Here is a 21,787-nt window from a genome sequence, read left to right on the forward strand (position 1 = left end):
GGCTAGTAGCCTTTGCGGTATCCAGTGACTTTAGTCTTTCTTGATATCACGTGGAGAGAATCGAATTGTCTGAAGACTGGCATATATGATGTTGGGGTCCTCGGGAAGAGGCAGAGATGGATCTTCTACTCAATACTTCAGCTGAAATTGGTTGCAAATTCTTCAGCCACTTTTTGCACTGATATGCGGGGCTCTCCATCGAGGATGGAGATATTTGCGGAATTGCCTTGTCCTGTTAGTTGTTTAATTGTCCACCACCATTTAAGACTGGATGTGGTAGGACTGTAGAGCTTAGAGCTGAATCCATTGGTTGTGGATCACTTAGCCGTGTCTATCGCATGCTGCTTGGCTGTGTCTTTCGCATGCTGCAAGTAGTCCTGTTTTATAGCTTCACCAGGTTGACACCTCATTTTTAGGTATGTCTGGTGCTGCTGCTGGCTAACTATTCTAACATAGACTGAAACTGTCACTTCTCTTTAGGCAGTCTATCAGGATTGAGGATGCCTTGCTTCCAATTCCAGTTTGATGGGTATTGAAATGGTGCAATGTGCAATCTGCAGACTGCTACATGCAGGGCAGGTGTTTGAAGGGTTAGGTAAATGGGGTGTTTGGAGGTTTGTGTGCTCCCTCCTCTGCACATTCCCGAAGTTTCTCTATGTTTGGTGCTTTCTCAAATGAGCTTTCTCCATTTTGGTGAATCACAAGGCTGAAGAGACAAGGACAGCCAGGACAAGACAAGCACTTGGGTACGTTTGGCCTTTTCATGGATGTTTTGAGGACAACACTGAAGTGTTTCTGCTGTCCTCTCCGGGCCCCCTGACACAACCAAGTTCCAAGTAGTAAGTATAAAGAGTTAAGAGGGGCAAGAGTTTCCAGAGTGTCTTTAGAAGAATTTTCAATATCAATATGTTTCCAAGCCAATGAGGGAGGGGGCATTGCTGGGTCAGGTTCTGGGAAATGAGGTAGGACAAACGATCAATGGGGAACAGTGATCTTATGATCATGAAGTTTAGATTAGCAATGGAAAATCACAAGGAGCAATCCAGAGTTAGAAAAATTGAGGGACGGCCAATTTCAATCAGGTGAAAATAAATCTTCCACAGGAAAATTGGAATCAAAGATTAGCAGGCAAAACTGTAAGAGAACAATGGGCTGTCTTTAAAGAAGGTATAGCTCAGGTACAGTCAAGGTACATTTCCATGAAGGAGAAACACAAGACAACCAAATCCAGATATGGAGTGAGATGCAACTGAAAAAGGGTGCATATGGCGGATATCAGCTGGATAATGCAATTGCGAACCGGCTGAACGTAGAAAGTTCAGAGGGTGTGACAAACCCCAAGGAAAAGAGGAAAAGCTTGCCCTTTAAATTGGAGTCCTGAGGCTAGAAACACCAATTTCCAGTGGGCCTCAGGATTTTTGTGCATGCAGACCGCAGAATGACACATGTGCAATTTGTGGGTTTTCTTGTCTTCAGACAAGAACCGACCCTGAGCACATGTGCAGCAACTTTTTCAGATTGGGAGCCAGCCCTGTGCAGAAGGAAAACAAGAGGAAGATTGTGAAACTGCAAAAAGGACAGGTGACCTGGAAGAGGAGTGTCATTCCAAAGAAGGTGTCCCAGTGAGCAGGACACAGGAGGGGAACGGGGAGCAGGTTTCAAAGCGAAGAAGGTGATCCCAAACCAGACAGTGGGATAGAAAGAGGTCCCAAGAAGACAGCCAAGTTAATGGACATGGGCAGGAATCTGAAACTGTCTCTTCTGTTACCCAACTGAATCCTGTTGGGTAACCATGAAAGTAAGGAGCAAAGGAAAAGATTCTGAATTAATGAGAAACAGCTGGAGGGAGTAGACATAAAGCAAAGTGGCTTGAGAGAAGCCAAAAGATTCAAGGAGACAGCTGAAGGATGGTGACTCCTTATTACAGGCCTTTGAGGCAGTGGTGTTCTGCTTGGCACAGCTGAATATCAGAGCATGCGTAGAAGGTGAAGCTTGAGTGAAAGTGGTGATCCAGGGGCAAGGAATAGCAGAAGGAGAGACTAAAACCGAGGGAGTGGATCCTTGTTGAAGTGTCCGTGTGAAAGCGTTGCTTGGGAGAGAATCCCAGATGAGTTATTTGGACCTGGAGGTCAGAAGCCCTCATGAGAAGGACAGAGTTGCAGTGAGACTGGTCGACTCATAATGTAACGGGCATCCGGGGAGGGGAGGGTTCATGTGAAATCCACTGGCTTTGCTTAGGTGGCATCTGTCACTTGATTTTGGAGTGTGTTGTGTCTGACCACAGTTCGCCTATTGGTTTATATGCACTGCATGCTTACGGTGAACATTGCATCTGTCTTTAGCAAGGAAGAACTTACTGCCCAATACATAGTGAAAGAGAAGGTAGTTGAGATATTGGTGGAATAAAAATGAGGAGGATAGGCTCTCTGTACTTGAAGTTGATAAGTCACCAGGATCGATGAGATGTATCCGAGGGAAGCAAGGATGGAAATTGCAGAGGCACTGGCCGTAATCTTCCAATCCTCCTTTAACAGAGAAGTGGTGTTAGAGGATTGGAGAATTGCAAAAGTTACACTCCTGTTCAAAAAGGGTGTAATTATAAACTTAGCAACTATAACTCAGTCAGTTTAATCTCGATAATGGGAAAGCTTTTAGAAATGTTTCCCAATGTTTTGGGAAAAAATCATGCCTAACAGACTTGAGTTTTTTGATAAGGTAACAGAGAGGTTGATACGGGTAACGTGGTTGATGTGTGCATGGACTTCCACAAGAATTCACAGAATAAAAAGGGCAGTAGCTGTATGGATACAAAATTGGGTGGCAGCAAACCGAGCAGTGGTGAAAGGTTGTTTTTTTTAGACTGGAGGATGGTATATTGTGAGGATCCCCAGGAGTCAGTGTTAGGACCGCTTATTTTTCTTGATATATTTTAATGACCTAGACATGGGTGTATAGGGCATAATTTCAAAATTTGGAAGTATTGTGATCTGTAAGGAGGATAGTAATAAGACTTTAAAAGGATATGCAGACAGGCTTCTGGAAATTGGTGAACAAGAGGCACATGGGATCAATGCAGAATAATGCAAAGTGATTTGTTTTGGTAGAAACAAAATGAGGTGTGGAAATAACTTATAATGGTTACAATTCTAAAGAGGGTGTAAGAGCAGAGGGACCTGGCAGTATATGAGGACATATGACCGAAGGTGGAAGGGTAGATTGAGAAAGTGGTTAATAAGGCATACAGAGGATCCTGAGATTTATAAAGAGAGTCTAAAGACAAATCTTTATTGAACACTGATTCAGCCTCAACTAGAGTATTGGATGCAATTTTGTGTACCACATTTTAGAAAGGGTTGATGACATTCAAGAGGATACAGAAAAGATTTATGGGTGCAGAGAAGATTTACAAGGATGTTGCCTGGATTGGGTGGCATGCCTTATGAGGATAGGTTGAGGGAGCTCGGTCTTTTCTCCTTGGAGAGACGAAGGATGAGAGGTGACCTGATAGAGGTGTACAAGATGTTGAGAGGTATAGATCGGGTGGATTCTCAGAGGCTTTTTTCCAGGGCTGAAATGGCTGCTACGAGAGGACACAGGTTTAAGGTGCTGGGGAGTAGGTACAGAGGAGATGTCAGGGGTAAGTTTTTCACTCAGAGGGTGCTGGGTGAGTGGAATCGGCTACCGTCAATGGTGGTGGAGGCAAACTTGATAGGGTCTTTTAAGAGACTTCTGGATGAGTACATGGGACTTAATAGGATTGAGGGTTATAGGTAAGCCTATATATAGGCCTAGGTAAGTAGAGACATGACCGGCGCAACTTGTGGGCCGAAGGGCCTGTTTGTGCTGTAGTTTTTCTATGTTCTTTGTTCTAATGGTTCCAGGGATGAGGAACTTCAATTACATGAACAGACTAATGAAGCTGGGTATCCTTAGAGAAATTTAACAGGACATTTGATAAAGGCATTCAAATTCATGAAGGCTCTGGTCAAAGAAAATGGGAAGGGGCTGTTCCCATTGGTGGAAAGGTCAAGACCAAAGGACAACAACTTAAGTTGAATGGAAAAGAACCAAAAGCTAAATTTAGAAAAACATCTTTAACGCAACTATTGATGAGGATCTGAAATGTACCACTTTCAAATGTATGGAGGCAGATTCAACTTGTATTCCCTTCAGTAGTCATAGAATCCCTACAGTGCAGGAGGAGGCCATTCGGCCCATCAGGTCTGCGCCGACCACAATCCCACCCAACCCCTAACCCGGAACCCCACGTATTTACCCTGCTAGACCCATGACACTAAGGGGCAATTTAACACAGCCAATCCACCTAAACCGCACATCTTTGGACCTTGGGAGGAAACCGGAGCACCCAGAGGAAACCCACACAGACACGGGGAGAATGTGCAAACTCCACACAGACAGTCACTCAAGGCCAGAAATGAACTCAGGACCCTGGCGCTGTATAAGAGTAAACGGTCTGGTGGGGACTTCAATGTTTATTACCAAGAATAGATTGGTACTACCAATATTGACTGAGCTGGCTGGGATCTGAAGGCCATGTATCAAGTTGAGGCAATTTAAATGATTATATGGACACTTGAATTAGGAGCAGGTCCCTTGGTCCGCTCTGCAATTCAATAAGATCATGCTGATCTGATTGTAACCGCAACTTCAAATTTCCACCTACTCCCAACAGCCTTTCACCCCATTATAATACATCAAGTATTATCCCCTCTGCCTTAATATTCAAACACTGTGCTTTCACCAGCTTTTGAGGAAGAGAGTTCCAAAGACTCAGGACCCTCTGAAAGAAAAAAGTTCTCATCTCTGTCTTAAATGGGCGTTTTTTTACAGTGATCCCTAGTTCTAGATTCTCCCACAAAAGGAAACATCCTCTTCACATAGAGTTATAGGGGTTTACAGCATAGAAACAGGCCCTTTGGTCCAACTTGTCCATGCAGCTCAGTTTTTACGATTAAGCTAGTCCCAATTGCCCACGTTTGGTTCATATCCCTCGATACTGATCTATCCCATGTAACTGTCTAAACGCTTTTTAAAAGACAAAATTGTACCCTTCTCTACTACTACCTCTGGCAGCTTGTTCCACACACTCATCACTGTGTGTGTGAAAAAAATGCCCCTCTGGACCCTTTTTTTATCTCTCTCCTCTCACTTTAAACCTATGCCCTCTAGTTTTAGACTCCCCTGCCTTTGGGAAAAGATATTGACTATCTGGCTGATCTATGCCCCTCATTATTTTATAGACCTCTGTAAGATCACCCTTAAGCCTCCTACGCTCCAGGGAAAAAAAGTCCCAGTCTATCCAGCCTCTCCCTATAACCCAAACCACATCTACCCTGTCAAGACCCCTCAAGATCTTATATGTTTTAATCAAGTCTTACCAGAAGCCGCTTTCTCTTCTAAACTCCAGCAAATATAAGCTCAGCCTATCCAGCCTTTCCTCATAAGACAATCTGCCCAGTATTCAAATATTAGTCCAGTAATCCTTCTCTGAACTGCTTCCAAAGCATTTACATTGTTCCTTAAATAAGGAGACTAATACTGTACACAATACTGCAGATATGGCCTCATCAAAGCCCTGTATAACTAAAGCATAACCGCTCCCCTAATTTTGTAAAATTCCCCTAGCAATAAACAATAATATTCTTATCGGCTTTTCTAATTACTTGCTGTACATGCACACTAATTTTTGTGATTCAAGCACTAGGACACTCGGGTCCCACTCCATCTCAGAGTTCTGTCATAGATCACCATTTAGATAATATGCTTCTTTTTTATTCTTTCTGCCAAAATGGAAACATTCACAACATTTGCCAGATCTTTGCCCATTCACTTATACAATCTATATTCCTTTGTAGCTTCCTGATGGCCTCTTCACAACTTACTTTTCTCCTATCTTTGTGTCATCAGCAAATATAGCAACTGCTAAAGGATTGTAAAGGATTTGCCAGGGTAAAGAAAAACTCTTCCCTCTGGTGGGATATGGAGCAAGAGGGAATAAATGGAGCAGAGGTACAGATTAACCATCTGGCTGCATAGGAGATTTACCAGATTGGTCCCAGGAATGGGAGATTTTAGCTACAAGGTTAGGTTGGAGAAGCTGCAGTTATTCTCCTTTCAACAAAGACCACTGAAGGGAGATTTGATAAATGTATATAAGGTAATGATGTGTTTCGATAGGATAGACAGAGCAAAGTTGGTCCCATTAACAGACAGTACAAGTACTGGAGGACACAATTTTAAGGTTTTGCAAGAGATGCAGAGGGGATGAGAGGGAGAACTATTCTATGCGGCGAATGGCGAAAGGTGGAGATAAACAATTTCAAAAGGAAACTGGAAGGGCACTAGAGAGAAATAAACTTGTAGGATGATAGGAATGGTGATTTGGACTGACTGATAGAATTGCTCTAGAGAGAAGTGGCATGGACTTGAAGTGTTGAATCAATTCCTTCTGTTCTATAATTACTCTATGATCTAATCGATCGGCTCAAGGATTGTATAATTCACTCCTGCTCCTTTATTCCTTTACTATAAATCCAAATTTCCTGACTTCCAAATTGCCATGTTCCAGAAAAAATGGAACAATATTTTAAAACCTTGAAGATAAAATTATGAGCACAAAACCAAATACAGATTTTTTGGGATACACTTAGATGTAATACATGTGAAAACATAACAGCTGTGACTATTATTTATTTGCTGCAAGAGATCACTTTTAAAATCAAAGCCACTAATTGACCCATGAGATACTAGTGGGGTTCCACAGGGATCTGTGCTAGGACCCCAACTGTTGACATTATATATTAATGATTTGTAAGAGGGGACTGAATGTATTTTCTCCAAATTTGCAGATCCCACAAAGTTGGGTGGGAGGGTGAGCTGTGACAAGGATGCAGAGATGCTTCAGTGTGATTAGGCAGTGTGTGTGGGTATCTACATGCAGATGCCGCGTAATGTGGATAAGTGTGAGGTTATCCACTTTGGTAGCAATAATAAGGAAAACAGATTATTACTTGAATGGGTGTAAATTGAGAGGTGGATATTCAACGAGACCTTGGAGTCCTCATGCATCAGTTGCTGAAAGTAAGCATGCAAGGGCAGCAGGCAGTAAAGATGGCAAATGGTATGTTGGCTTTCATAGCAAGAGGATTTGAGTATAGGGATGTTTTGCTGCAATTGTATAGGGCATTCCTGAGGCCACACCTGGAGTACTGTGTGCAGTTTTGGCGTCCTTATCTGAGGAAGGATGTCCTTGCTATAGTGGGAGTACAGCGAAGGTTTACCAGGCTGATTCCTGGGATGGCAGGTCCCTCATATGAGGATAGAATAAGTCAATTAGGATTCTATTCACTGGAGTTTAGAAGGGTGAATGGGGATCTCATAGAAACTTCTAAAATTCTAACAGTGTTAGACAGGGTAGATTCAGAAAAGGTGTTCTCAATGGTGGGGGAGTCCAGAAATAGGAGTCATAGTTTGAGGATAAAGGGTAAACCTTTTTAGAACTGAGGTGAGGAGAAATGTCATCACCCAGAGGGTGAATGTGTGGAATTTACTACCACAGAATGTAGCTGAAGCCAAAATGTTGTGTGATTTCAAGAAGAGATTAGATATAGCTCTTGGGGCTAAAGGGATCCAGGGACATGGGAGGAAGGGGGGGATCAGGATATTGAATTTGATGATCTGCCATGATCAAGACGAATGGTGAAGCAGACTCGAAGGGCTGAATGGCCTACCCCTGCTTCTAGTTTCTATGTTTCTATATTGTAGTTGCATCAGTGTTGCCTATTTCAGTACAAAATGCATTGAAATGTTCTGTAACAACCATTTCTAGAAGACTACAAGTGACTGGTCAATTTTTCTCTTTCTGCTGAAATTTGTGCTCAATATAATCGATGCTGGTTTCATTTCAGGTACCTAAAATCAGCATCATGCATTCTTGAGACAGGTACAGAGCTTTTTGATACACAGTAAAGCCCCTTCTACTTTGCCTCAGAAGTATATCTTCTTCTGAACTTTGAGAAAACACCGTAATTTCCATTTCAGATACCAGCCAACCTTGTAGCTTCTTTTTCCAAGGTTGCCACTATATCGCTAAATTAAGGGCTCACAACCAGTAAAAATTAGATTCAGATAGTTCATACAGACTCTTAAAATCAGAGACCAGATCTCTTTGCTCCTCTCAATCCGGTTTAAATTCAAACGCACGAATAAGAAGTGAAAAGACAGTGTGCTAACTTACACACTTCCCAGTTCCCAAGACTTGCATTTGAACAGGATTGTTTTGTCACTGAACTCAGGTTTTTGCACATTAGCATTGTTCCAAAGCAATTATGCAAGTGAGCGATAAGGTAATTTGTAATGAAATATAAATAGGTATGAGGAGATTACTTACCTATTCATATCACACATGTATTTCTCAAAATAAATGTCATGAAAAACTATTGTGAAGGGAATGTTTTCACAATGGACAGTGAAGTATCACTAAGTTTAATTCACAAGATGCCAATCATGGCATAAATTTATAATAAATAACTAATTATTTTAATTGAAATAGAATCCTAGAATAATTCACCTTACCAGAAACATCTAGCTTCTTTTCCACTTCTTTGACACCCTGCATAGACTTCCCAGGCAAAGTGCTGTCATCACTATTTGTGTGCACAGGAGACTTGTTTGACTGTGCTGCACACTCCAATTTCATCTCCTCCTTTGGTTTCACAGGTAAACAATCCTTTTCATCCGCCGCCTTTAAACCACTACCAGTGCTAGAAGTTGCAAATTTCCCAAGAGCTTGCTGCTGTGTCTTAACTTGCTTGTGTTTTAGTTTCTCAGCTGACATCATTCCACTTGCTGCTCGGCTTCCTTGGATGTGACCTTGATCACGCATATTCCGTGCTCCTGAATTCCTTGAGCTAGCTACACAGTTTGGCATGTCCTGTTTGCCATTCCTGCTCAATTTCATATCCGCAGTTTTTTCATTGCTCTTTCTTTCTGTTAGTTCTTCATTCCATTTTGACTTTTTGTTGTTCCAGTTTGAAACAGTTTTGCCATTGTCTCGAGAAGTGCCCTCAATTAGATTTTTGGAAGGTTTTTGTTCAATGTCATTCTGCACAGTAATTTTCAAGTCCTTACCTTCTCCACGGACAAGGCGAGGCGATTTCCCAGATTTGTGCGCTTCATCCTTAATGTTTTTAGCTTCTTCCATTGTTATAGCACCCTTCTTTTTGCCAACAGCCAACCTTCTTCCCGCTTTTTAAAATTAAAATCTCTTAGTCAGTCACTTAATTACGGATTGATGCAGATCTATAACCCAGGGAAACAAACAGCTTTTGTCAAATTCCTGTTAAAATCATAAACAAAACCTGCTAAGGATTTAGTGATTACAAATGCTTGTATAGATGCATTCTTGAGCTAATCAGACCAGCCCGAAAATTTTGAATTACATCAGCAATAAGGACTGACTGGTCAATTGTATTTAACTAGCATAGTTACAAATTAGCATTTCATTAGTACCCAATGTAGCTACTGGCAGTTAATTATTTTGAAATCACAAAAATGTAAAAAAAAGACAAAAAAAAACTGGTTCAGAATACATCATTCACTTAAAAGAGGGAGTGATTGGGTGTGGTCTGAAAAGCTTAAGGAACTTCACTTAACTGAGATTTAAAATGAAAACGTTAATCAGAAATAAATGCAAAAAAATCTTTAAAAAGAACCTAAATTTGATTATCTTCTAAGAATATTCCAGGACAAAGTGCTGTTGTCAAGTTTTCACCTGAAGGCATGACCTTGTGGAAAAGATTGTTGTAAGGAGTACAAACTTTTCATTTTTGTTGTATTTCTTCTGAATTGACAGCTATCTAAGCAACTTGTGCTGCAAGATTACTGGAAGTAAAGCATAACAGGTGTTATTGTCGCCAGCAATGACTTTAACAAGAAGACTGCTGAGCAACATTATTGCCAGGTTGGTTATTGCAGTGTATTTGGGGAAACGGGGTGGGGGGGGTGTGTGTGTGTGTGTGTCAAAGAAAAAGAGAGGGGAAATTGGTATCTGTCCTTGTGCACCAGCCAACAGTCAAGTCATTGTGGCTTTGACAGAGGCTTATGAGAGGGCCACCATGCCTCTCATGTGAACATAATACTCTGGAGAGTAAAATAGGAAAAGGGGAGGTATCTAAACAGAATTCTGAATTAGAACCGAGTAATCGGTCAACAGTTCTGGTCACCCTTTTATAGAAAGGATATTGTTAAACTTGAAAGAGTGCGGAAAAGATTTATTAGAGAATGCTACCGGGATTTGATGGTTTGAGTTATAAGGAGAGGCTGGATAGACTTTTTTTTCCTGGAGTGTAGGAGACTTGGGGATGATTTCATAGAGGTCTATAAAATACTGAGGGGCATAGATCAGCTAGATAGTCAACATCTTTTCCCAAAGGTAGGGGAGTCTAAAACTAGAGGCCATAGGTTTAGGGTGAGAGGGGAGAGATACAAGAGCGGCCAGAGGGGAAACGTTTTCTCACCAGAAGGTGGTGAGTGTTTGGAACAAGCTGCCAGATGTAGTAGTAGAGGCGGGTGCAATTTTGCCTTTTAAAAAGCGTTTAGACAGTTACATGGGTAAGATGGGTATAGAGGGATAGGAGTCAAATGCGGGCAACTGGGACTAGCTTAGTGGTTTTTTAAAAAAAGGGCAGCATGGACAAGATAGGTTGAAGGGCCTGTTTCCATGCTGTAAACCTCTATGACTCCAACCAGATTATTCAATTCACAGCAGTGAGTTATCAAAATTCAGTGCTTCTTGTCAATCTAATCAAATTTGCCCCAAAGCAAGAAATGATACAACATTGAGGTTGCTGAACAATAGTTGACCTCAATAATTTTTGTTTTGTAACTTATCTTGCGTATCCAACACCAGACTTGTGTAACAGTAGCATGATATGATTTGCTGTTGCAGTACGGTTAAAATAAAACTACATTCAAAGGGCTTACTGATACTGCGACTGCCAAGCATATGGGCGTCAAAACCAGATGTTTTATATTATGAAATGAAAAAACAATTGTAAGTGATCTCTAATATATCTTATATGCCTGAAACAGACACATTAACTAATATTCAAAATTTAAAAATGTCTAAAGCTTGACTATGATAGAATAAAACTTACCAGTTGTACTAAACCTGACTCCAATACATTTGAAGCAGCCAACTTATTGTACTGTAGCTCCTCCCAGCAACTTTTCTGGGCTCAAGGTCAGCATAATAATTCATTGTGATTACAGAGCCACAAGGCCACACAGACCTTAACGCGCCACCACTGGAACAGAAAGAAGAGAAATATCAAAATGTATGAGAACAACAGCAACTGAACAAGTTCCATAAAGTTAAAGTGAGCAGCCTTTTAAACATATATTTAGTGTTAAGTCACTCTGAAAACATTGCTTGAATTCAATTCCGAGCGAGCCATCCAACTTACTGCCACAGTCTCTTCGATCATAGATTTAGGAAATGCGACACTGAAATTTCAATTTCTAGCACTGAAGCATTTTTTAATCCTAAATATTTCCTCATGTCTGATATCTGCAAAATCCTACAGCAAGCTCATCTTGAAGAAAACGAGTTGCAGGTATTGGTACCATCTGTCATCGTAAAAACAAACATAGACCAATAAATAGGGTCAGACTATAATCATTTGTAGTACACAGCTACAGTCGGCTCAACTTGCCCCAACACAAATTCAGAGCACACTGCACGTCTCCCTGACACTATGCTTAAGATTAGGAGTTCATTCAGTAACCATAAGGCTGCAATTTGCCACTTTACAATGTGCTGGAATGCTAGCGAAATGAACTTTTTACTTACATTATTAAAAATTAAATTGCAAACAAATTCCTCACTCAAGGTCATGGTTAATTGTGTCTTCAGGGATTGCTGCATAGCTAAGACAGTCCAATTTCTCCACAGAACTAAAATTAAATTTACGTGACATTGACGGACTAAGATAAGTGAATTGCAGGAGGATGTTTGTCAACATTTCAATAGAAAACAAATGAAAGACTTGTTAAGAATGATAGACATACAGAACAATACATACCCCAGACAAACAAGCTCGGGCTTAACAAAAGTATCACCCAAATTCAAGTCATGTAGAAACAGTATAAAAGGGTATCAGAAGGGGCAAAAGATATCTAGCAAAAAGTATAGATGCAAAATGTAAGAGTAAGAAGTGATTTCAATGGTCCAATAGCAAGGGGTCTATCAGAGCGAAAGGCAAATAGGCTTGAATCCAAGACAATAAATATCAAATTAATGATAACTTCCTCAGAGCATTCACCGGGAAAGAGATATAGAACATGCCATCTCCCAAACTTCACGACAAATATACTTGAAGATGAATTCTTGGACAGATTGCGATGGCTTCAAATAAATAAATCCCATTGTTTAGATGGTATTCATCTCAGTGTTGGCAGAATAGTGAAGAAGATTTGTGAGGGGCTGACAACCACGAGTCATTGGACACAGGGGAGGTCCCAGTAGATTGAAAACAGTCAGACCCACAATCAAAAAGGTTGACAAAACAGACTGAAGTAACTACACACCCATTAATCTTCACTGATTTTTGTTGATGTGGGTGTTGGTGGCAAGACAGGCATTGATTGCTGATCCTTAGTTGCACCCGAGAAAATGGTGTTGGGCATGTGGTTATTAGGAGTAAACCTGAACATGACTAAATTGTATAGATTGTGTCAATTGTGTTAAACCCTACGACAGTGCATATTTAAGACATGTAAAGGTCACCAACTAACCTCAAGCTCTGAGGATGTAGGAAGAAATAACTATGTGAAAGGTGTAATTTTAAACTATCCCATAACAGTAAAACCATAGTAAAGTTATGGTGCAGAAAGAGGCAATTCAGTCCATCGTGTCTGCGCCAGCCAATAAAAGGAAAAAAGAAATCAGCTGCTTAATTTACTCTCACTTTCCAGCACCTGGTCCGTAGCCTTGCACGTTACAGCACTCCAAATTCAGATCCAGGAACCTTTTAAATGAGTTGTGTTTCAACCTAAACCACCGATTTAGGTAGTAAATTCCAGACTCCCACGACCCTCTGAGTGAAAAAGCGTTTCCTCATGTCCCCTCTAATCCTTGTACCAATCACCTTAAATTTATGCCCCCGGTAAATGAATCCTCAGCTGGGGAAACAAGTCTTTCCTATCTTGGCCCCTCATAATTTTGTACACCTCAATTAAATCACCCCTTAGTTTCCTCTGTTTTCAGGAACAGAGTATAGAATAAAAGCAATCAAAATGATGAAAATGCATTCGGGGTTGCTTTATGGACCAGCACATTAAGTTTAACAAGGAGAGAAGCATTGCATGGTTTAGTTCTAAGAAACAAAGTGGAACAATAAACTCTTGGAAGAGAACAACTGGGAAACAGAAACAACAGTATAATTAGGTTCAATACAAGAATAGAAAAGGGTTTGGATTGGAAGGCAAGTAGATCATAAAGACTTTGCTAAACACACAAGGAAGCAAAAAAAAACTAAACAAGGAATATGATCGAAATAGTTAAGGTAACTGGGTCTTGCACAAGTTGGAGAAGGGATGGAAGCCGTTTGCCCCAAATGTCAATTATTATTTACTGTATGCAAAGTTGGCAAATAATGGCATCTATCCATCCCAAAAGATGATGGACTGCGCCCAGGATCTCTATCTGGATTGATCATTGTCTGTTGTAGCTGCAAAGATCATTCTGTGAGTAGCAAACCTTTTGCAGCTGGCATAGGGGAAGAGAGTTGGCCCAATTTATTTTTCCTTTCAGTAGGCTCTCTCTTCCACCATCTGTTCATTTATTTTGTTCTCTGCTTTTTCCATGCCCTTCCTGACTGCTTGTCTCCAGGCACTCCAATGAGCAGGAAGGACTTCCCATGCATCGACTTGAGATCAACTTGAGGTCTCTCTTATAGACATCCTGTTCATCTCATGCCAATAGCAAGCTCGACACAGGGCAAATCTTTGGGGATGCGGCTGTCATCCGTTTACATCACATAACCCAGTCAATGCAGTCACCACTACCTCAAGAGAGCAAACATGCTGGGATCCAAAGATGTGCAAGTTAGGTGGATTGGCCATGCTAAATTGCCTCTTAGTGTCCAGAAATGTGTAGATTAGATGGATTAGCCATAGTAAAGATGCAGGATTACATGGATAGAGTGGGGGATTGGGTTTTGGCCAAGATGTTCTTTTGGAGAGTCAGTGTAGACTCAATGGGCCAAAAGGCCTCCTTCTGCACTTTTATGATCCCTTAACCCTAATATACTTCCATTTTCAGCACTCCTGCAGGAGATACCCAATATTCATCTGAGGCAGTTAGGGTTACTTTTCCATGGCTTGCATAAGTTGTTCATGCTTCCCTACTGTAAAAGAGAGTGGTGAGAAGACAAGTCTTCTGGGGGCGGCATGGTGGAACAGTGGTTAGCACTGCTGCCTCACAGCACCAGGGACCTGGGTTCAATTCTCGGCTTGGGTCACTGTCTGTATGGACATGGAAAATTTTCCCCATGTCTGCGTGGGTTTCCTCCCACAGTCCAAAGATGTGCAGGCTATGCTAAATTCTCCCTCAGTGTACCCGAACAGGCTCTGGAGTGTGGCAACTTGGGGATTTTCACAGTAACTTCATTTCAGTGTGAATGTAAGCCTCCTTGTGTCTAATAAATAAACTTTATAAGTCTGGTGTACATGGAGTTCTGTATTTTCAGTAAGTTTACTGTTGATACACACTCAACCTCCAAATTTGATACAACAACAGCAGCCTTGACAATCCTGATGCTGATTTTGGCATCAAGGGACAGGGTAATTATTGATCCAAGGTTTGTGACGCTGTCAACAACTTCTAGAATTTCAGCCACATTAGGACATCAGATCATTTAACTAGTGGGTATGATTCATCATGAGGAATGATTTATACCTGATGTTGCCACAAAAGCCGCGTAAGTGGATGAGTGACTCATTAGCATTCCTGTTTTTGAATCAAGTCGGCCATTGATTTAATCTCCATTCTCTGACTTAGGGACATAATTTAAACTGAAAACTTGATTGTAGTGTTGAGGAAGTTTTAAGTTTATTTATTAATGTCAGAAGTAGGCTGACATTAACACTGCAATGCAGTTACTGTGAAAAATTCCCTAGTTGCCACTCTCTGATGCCTGTTCAGGTACACGGAGGGAGAATTTAGCATGGGCAATGCACCTAACCAGCACATCTTTCAGACTGTGTGACGAAAACCATACAGACATGGAGAGAACGTGCAGACTCCACACATTCAGTGACCCAAGCCAGGAATCGAACCCAGGTCCCTGGCACGGTGAGGTAGCAGTGCTAACCACTGTGCCGCTGAATTATCGGAGGAAGTTTGTAACATGTACTGCTCAGAATCACACCAGACAATACAACTGCCTCCTCAGTACTAATCAATTTGGGTGGGACAGTGGAATTGAAGCTGAAAATGAGGCATGATCATTTTGAATGGTGGAGCAGGCTCAAGGGGCCATGTGGCCTGCTCCTGCTTATGTTTGTGAAGATTTGAGATGCCCTGTGTCTCGAATTCAAAAGTAGTTGAGAAACACCCAAACATGACATGGTCAGTTTATCCTAGTTGATGGATCTATTGGTTCAAAGATTATATGGTTAGTGTCCAAACTTTATTAAAGCAAGGTGGTAAGGAAAAGGCAAAAATAATCAGGAAAGGTTGATCCAAGATGGGTATCTCAGAGAGCCAAGCTCTTTGTTAGTGGACAGGACAAATCAGAATAAATTCCACATGATTGGTCATTGAATCACAGAATTGTTATGTTGCAGATGGAGGCCATCTAGCCCATCATGTCTTTATCAGCTCTCCAACTGAGCATTATGATTCAGTGCCATTCTCTTGCCTTTTCTCCTTGCACATTGTTTCCATTCAAACAATCATCCAATCCCCTTTTGACTGCCTCGATTGAACATGTCATGTGATGTGAGCAAATTCCCCCCCCCCCCCTCACATCACATTTACTGAGCAGTATAGAGTACTATAGATTTACATTGAATCTGCCCTTGCATTCCTGATCCTTTTATGAGCAGGAACATTTTCTCCCCATCAACTCTGTCCAGCACACAGCTCTATCAAAAAAAACTATTCATCAATAATCTGGATTATGACAACGTGGAGCAAATCTACTGCAGAGGATTGGTAACCATGGGAGGGGAGTATGGTGCAATGTGTCTGAAGCAAAATGCATAGTGACATGTAGTTAAGGATTATCTTTAGTGAGAGTCGAACAGGTGGGATTATGTGGACTCTGTATGGAGTTTGCACATTCTCCCCGTGTCTGCGTGGGTTTCCTTCAGGTGCTCCGGTTTCCTCCCACACTCCAAAGATGTGCAGGTTAGGTCGATTGGCAGTGCTAAATTGCCCCTTAGTGTCCCAAGTTGTGTAGGTTAAGGGGATCAGCGGGGTAAATACTTGGGGTTACAGGGAACAGGTCTGCGTGGGATTGCCCCTCAGTGTCAGGGGGATTATGTGGGGTTACAAGGATAGGGCCTGGGTGGGACTGTTGTCAGTGTAGACTTGATGGGCCAAATGGCTTCCTTAGAGATTCTAATGATTTACTCCCCAGGTTGAGCAGGGAAATGTTATTATTTCAAATTTTATCTTTCTCAGCAGATTTAAGTACAAGAGGATAGATTTTGTAAATGAGTGATCAAAGAACAATACAGCACAGGAACAGGCCCTTCGGCCCTCCAAGCCTGCACCGTATCATGTGTTCCTAACTAGACCATCTGTTTGTATCCCTCTATTCCCAGTCTGTTCATGTGGCTATCGAGATAAGTCTTAAATGATCCTAGCATGTCTGCCTCAACCACCTTGCTTGGTAGTGCATTGCAGGCCCCCACCACCCTCTGTGTAAAATATATCCCCCGCATATCTGTATTGAACTTGCCCCCCTTACCTTGAACTTGTGACCCCTTGTGTTTGTCATTTCTGACCTGGGAAAAAGCTTCCAACTGTTCACCCTATCTATGCCCTTCATAATTTTATAAACTTCTATTAGGTCCCCCCTCAACCTCCGTCTTTCCAGGGAGAACAACCCTTGTTTACTCAATCTCACCTCATAGCTAATACCCCCCATACCAGGCAACATGCTGGTAAACCTTTTCTGCACTCTCTCCAAAGCCTCCACTTCCTTCTGGTAGTGGGGTGACCAGAACTGGACGCAGTATTCCAAACGTGGCCTAACCAACATTCTATATAACTGCGACATCATATGCCAACTTTTATACTCTATGGCCCGTCCAATAAAGGCAAGCATGCCATATGCCTTCTTCACCACCTTTTCCACCTGTGCTGCCACCTTTCAGGATCTGTGGACTTGCACACCCAGATCCCTCTGTGTGTCTATACTCCTGATGGTTCTGCCATTTATTGTATAGCTCCCCCCTGCATTAGATCTACCAAAATGCATCACTTCGCATTTATCTGGATTAAATTCCATCTGCCATTTCTCCGCCTAATTTTCCAGCCTATCTATATCCTGCTGTATTCTCTGTTCATCACTATCCGCAACTCCTGCAATCTTTGTGTCGTCCGCAAACTTACTAATCAGACCAGCTACATCATCTTCCAAATCATTTATATATATATATATATATATCACAAACAGCAGAGGTTCCAGTACAGAGCACTGCAGTCACAGACCTCCAATCAGAAAAAGACCACTCTACTGCTACCCTCTGTCTTCTATGGCCAAGTAAGAGCTCTCACAACACCAGGTTAAAGTCCAACAGGTTTATTTGGCAGCACTAGCTTCTATGGCCAAGCCAGTTCTGTACCCATCTAGCTAGTTCACCTTTGATCCCGTGAGATTTAACCTTTTGCACCAGCCTGCCATGAGGGACCTTGTCAAATGCTTTACTAAAATCCATGCAGACGACATCCACGGCCCTTCCCTCGTCAATCATTTTTGTCACCGCCTCAAAAAACGCAACCAAATTTGTGAGGCATGACCTCCCTCGTACAAAACCATGTTGTCTATCGCTAATGAGACTATTCAGTTCTAAATGTGTATAGGACATATAGATCACTCAAATAAACAATTTGAGTATCATTTTTTAAAAGATGATCATTTAGGATCTGTGAGTTTGGGTGTGACACTAACATTTTGCAACTGATAAACTGGGATGATACACATACCAACTTGTGGTATTTGAAGATCCATTTCAATGCCTCACCCCACCATTATTTCCACATCAAGAAAGGACCTACGTTAGTTCCTTGTGTATACGTGACAAAGCAAATGAAAAATTCACCGTGTTTAATTGATGTGGAAATTTAGAGATGCAAATAACTTTGACACTCACTTTAGGTTACTGAACAAATACAGCTAGTTAGTTCAACCGGTTTCTTTTGTACATCCCATTTCAACCACAAGTTGTAGCAACAGCGCATTTAATAATTTGATAAGACAATGATTAAAATACATAAAAGGCCATCTTCTTTCTTTCCAACATACCCAAACCGATTTCAGAAAAGGTGTAACTTTTATATCTTCCCTTTACAGCATCACCTGTAAGAAGCTGTCAAAAGTTTCCCACATGACAGCCAGCATACATATATAACTTGTTTTTCATCCTTTGATGTCGATTTTTGAAGGAGCAAAGCTCAGTAGTATACATAAACAAATCAAAATTACAGAACTGATTTTTTGCTGAGAGAAGTTGGATATTCTAAGTGATGGTGCCAGAAATGAAATTGTCTTACTCTGCCAATGACAGAGAAAGTGAGTGGGATAACAACTTTCCAACATAAATTACTGAAGCAAATATCTAAGTTAAATGAAGTTGACGTTGTGAACTCTTTGTGGCAGCAGCTACAATACAGTGATGTTTAACAAATTGCAATGCCTGTATTTGGAGACTTTTTGAGATTTCCCATCCTCTATCCATCCAGAGTAGATTTGAGACATAAGCGATCTCCAGATTCCACATCTTTAATTACGTTCCTTTCAACACGTTCAGTTTGGTTTATCTGATTCAAATAGGTATCATAGATTTTCCTTCTTTTAACCAAGACTGATGTAGTAAAATTTAAAACAATTCATCTGACCAACAAACAACAGGGGCGGGGACGAAAAAAAAACAAAAAAAATATTTAATGGTGATTTATGCAGTAAGTTAGTTATGGAGACGAATAAATACAAAGCAGCAAGCTTCGCTCCACATAAACATCCACCTACACATAAAGAGTAGGATTAATAATAATACACAGACAGATCACACCAAGTGGCCAGAGTACAACCTCTGGGCCGGTAACACTTGTGGCTCACTGGATTGGTTGCGACGCTCTTGGATTCGCCGAGACAAATGCTCGGGTGATAAACGCCCTGACTTTCTTCAGAGAGGGCGGCCAGAGCGAATAACAAACCCCCCTCCCCCGCGCAATCAGCCTCCCTCCGGTGCTTTAAACCTGTCAATGGCCTAAAGGACAGAGCAAAACGAAAGCGCCGAAACCCTGCCTGCCCACCCGCAGTACAGCCGGCCCTACTTGCCGATTTATATAATTAGCCATCAAGTATGGTCCCTACCTACCCACCCCCTCACGCTCAGGCCTCAGACTCTTACCGGCAGGGTCGGCCAGCGCTCCCCAGCGTGTCCCACCATTTATTTATTGGGCTAAAACCTCCCGATCAACCAGCAGGCCATCCACTAAGCTCACAGTGCGCAGGCGCAGCGACAACTTCCGGTGGCGTCACAGACAGAGACTACAACTTCCGCCAGCCACAAAACTACAGATCCCGGCAGGCCCCGCGGCACTCCCTCCTCCCAGCCCTTCCGTTCGCGCCTGCGCATTGTGGCAGATAGGTTCAGCGGCGCGGCGGCCGGGCGGCACCGACAGGGGGGAGGGATATCCGCAGTTCACGCTGCTGGTTGTCATCTGGGCTCCTCAGCTGCAGCTGACATTGAGGGGTGATTGTTGCGTGAAAACGGAATTGGTTCTGGGATTTCCTTCTGGCTGCCACACTTTATTTATGCTTCCATGAAATGAAAGGGCGGCGCGGTGGTGGAACACGGTCGGCACGGCTGCCTCCCTATGGGAATCTCACAGTAACTTCATTTGCAGTGTTAATGGAAGCTTTACTTGTGACTGATAAATAAACTTTACATTTCACAGCTCCAGGGACCTGGGTTCGATTCCCAGTCATTGGGTGACTGTGTGGAGTTTGCACGTTCTCCCCATGGGTTTCCTCCTGGGTGCTCCGGTTTTCCTCCCACAGTCCAAAGATGTGCAGGTGAGGTGCATTGGCCAGGCTAAATTGACCCTTAGTGTCCCACGATGCGTAGGTTAGAGACATTAGCGAGGTAAATATGTGGGGTTACGGGGATAGGGCCTAAGTGGGATTGTTGTCGATGCAGACTTGATCGGCTGAATGGCCTCCTCCTGCACAGGTTTCTATTATTTCTAAATGTGGTTGTCACGGGCACGGCCAGCATTTGTTGCCCATTCCTAATTGTCTTTGAACTGAGTGGCTTCCTATGCCAATTTCAGCGGGCAGTTAAGAGTCAACCATTGCTATGGTCTGGAGCCACTTGTCGGCCAGACTAGATAAGATTGGCATATTTATTTACCTAAATGCCATTAGTAAATCAGGTGGGACTTTACAGCAATAGTTGTTAGGGGTCACATTCCAGATTTCTATCCCACTAACTGCCATTGCGACGATTTGAAGCCATGTCTCCAGAGCATCAACCTGGGCCTCTGGACTATTTGCCCAGCGAAGTTATCACTGATGAGGGCTCTGACGAAGGGTCATTTAGACTTGAAATGTTGGCTCTATTCTCTCTCCACAGACCTGCTGAGATTTTCCAGCATTTTCTGTTTTTGTCGCTGAAGTTATCACTTTGCCTTCATCTCCCCAAATGACCCATGCAGGTGGTGGGCACTTGCTCACTATATAAATGCATGCATAAATGATGGCTACTTTAGTGAGGTCGGTGTTGAAGATGCTCCAGCCGCTGCTGTGGAACCAATCCCAGCAGGAGAGGTGGGACAAAAGATAAGCAACGATCTGTTAGGATTCCTTACTGCTCAACTTTTCACATTAAGAAAATTAAAGAAGTAAAATTACTTTTACAATTTTTGTAGAATGTAATTAGAAATGAATTTTTTTTCTGTAGCAGAAAAAATAATGCTCAAACCTAAACTCAAACCTAAATAATGCACAAACCTAAACTGACTTTCATTCCCACATCTGATCAGTTCCCCAAGGCTGAATGTTTCCACCTATGATTGTAATTTTTACAACGCAGAAAGAGGGCATTTAGCCCGTCATGTCTGCATTGGTTCCTTGAATGAACCATTCATCTAGTACCATTCCCTCACCACCTTGTATCCCTGATTCGAGGAAACCATAATAACATAGAACAATGCAGCAGTAGGGGAAATAATAAGATCTATTATTAAGGCTGGGTTTACCTGGAAAATCACATCATGATTATGCAAAATCATCTGTTTATGAAAGTGAACTTTTTTTTTACTGTCGAGCATCAAGAGATTTTTTGAGGGTATAACTAGCAGGGTAGATAGCGGGGAAACCAATGAATGAAGTATATTTGGATTTAGAAGGCATTTGATAAGGTGCTAAACAGGAGGTTTTCAACAAATTAGGTGTCATGTGATTGAAAACAATGTTTCAGCATGGATAGAGGATGGGTAGTTAGCATGGATGGATGATTGGTTAGA

General features: G+C 42.0%; 1 protein-coding gene across 6 annotated transcripts in view; it reads right to left on the reverse strand.

Annotated features, from left to right (window-relative positions):
* Positions 1-19,788, reverse strand: part of tut4 (terminal uridylyl transferase 4) — a 78,291-nt gene extending 58,503 nt beyond the window's left edge. For 5 of the 6 annotated variants that reach the window (XR_013498540.1, XR_013498541.1, XM_078218580.1 and 2 more), the window contains exons 1-3: positions 19,669-19,788; positions 11,178-11,327; positions 8,596-9,321 (exon numbers count right to left, since the gene is read on the reverse strand). Coding sequence is in view for 3 of the 6 variants with exons in the window: in XM_078218577.1 (XP_078074703.1) it covers positions 8,596-9,223 (628 nt within the window). In the remaining 3 variants the exon portion in view is untranslated. Of the gene's footprint in view, positions 1-8,590; positions 9,322-11,177; positions 11,328-19,668 lie in introns of those variants that run through there. The other variant, XM_078218579.1, reaches the window with a different exon arrangement.
* Positions 19,789-21,787: the final 1,999 nt, after the last annotated feature.

The sequence above is a fragment of the Mustelus asterias genome, chromosome 8 (assembly GCF_964213995.1).
Source record: "Mustelus asterias chromosome 8, sMusAst1.hap1.1, whole genome shotgun sequence".
Classification (NCBI taxonomy): domain Eukaryota; kingdom Metazoa; phylum Chordata; class Chondrichthyes; order Carcharhiniformes; family Triakidae; genus Mustelus; species Mustelus asterias.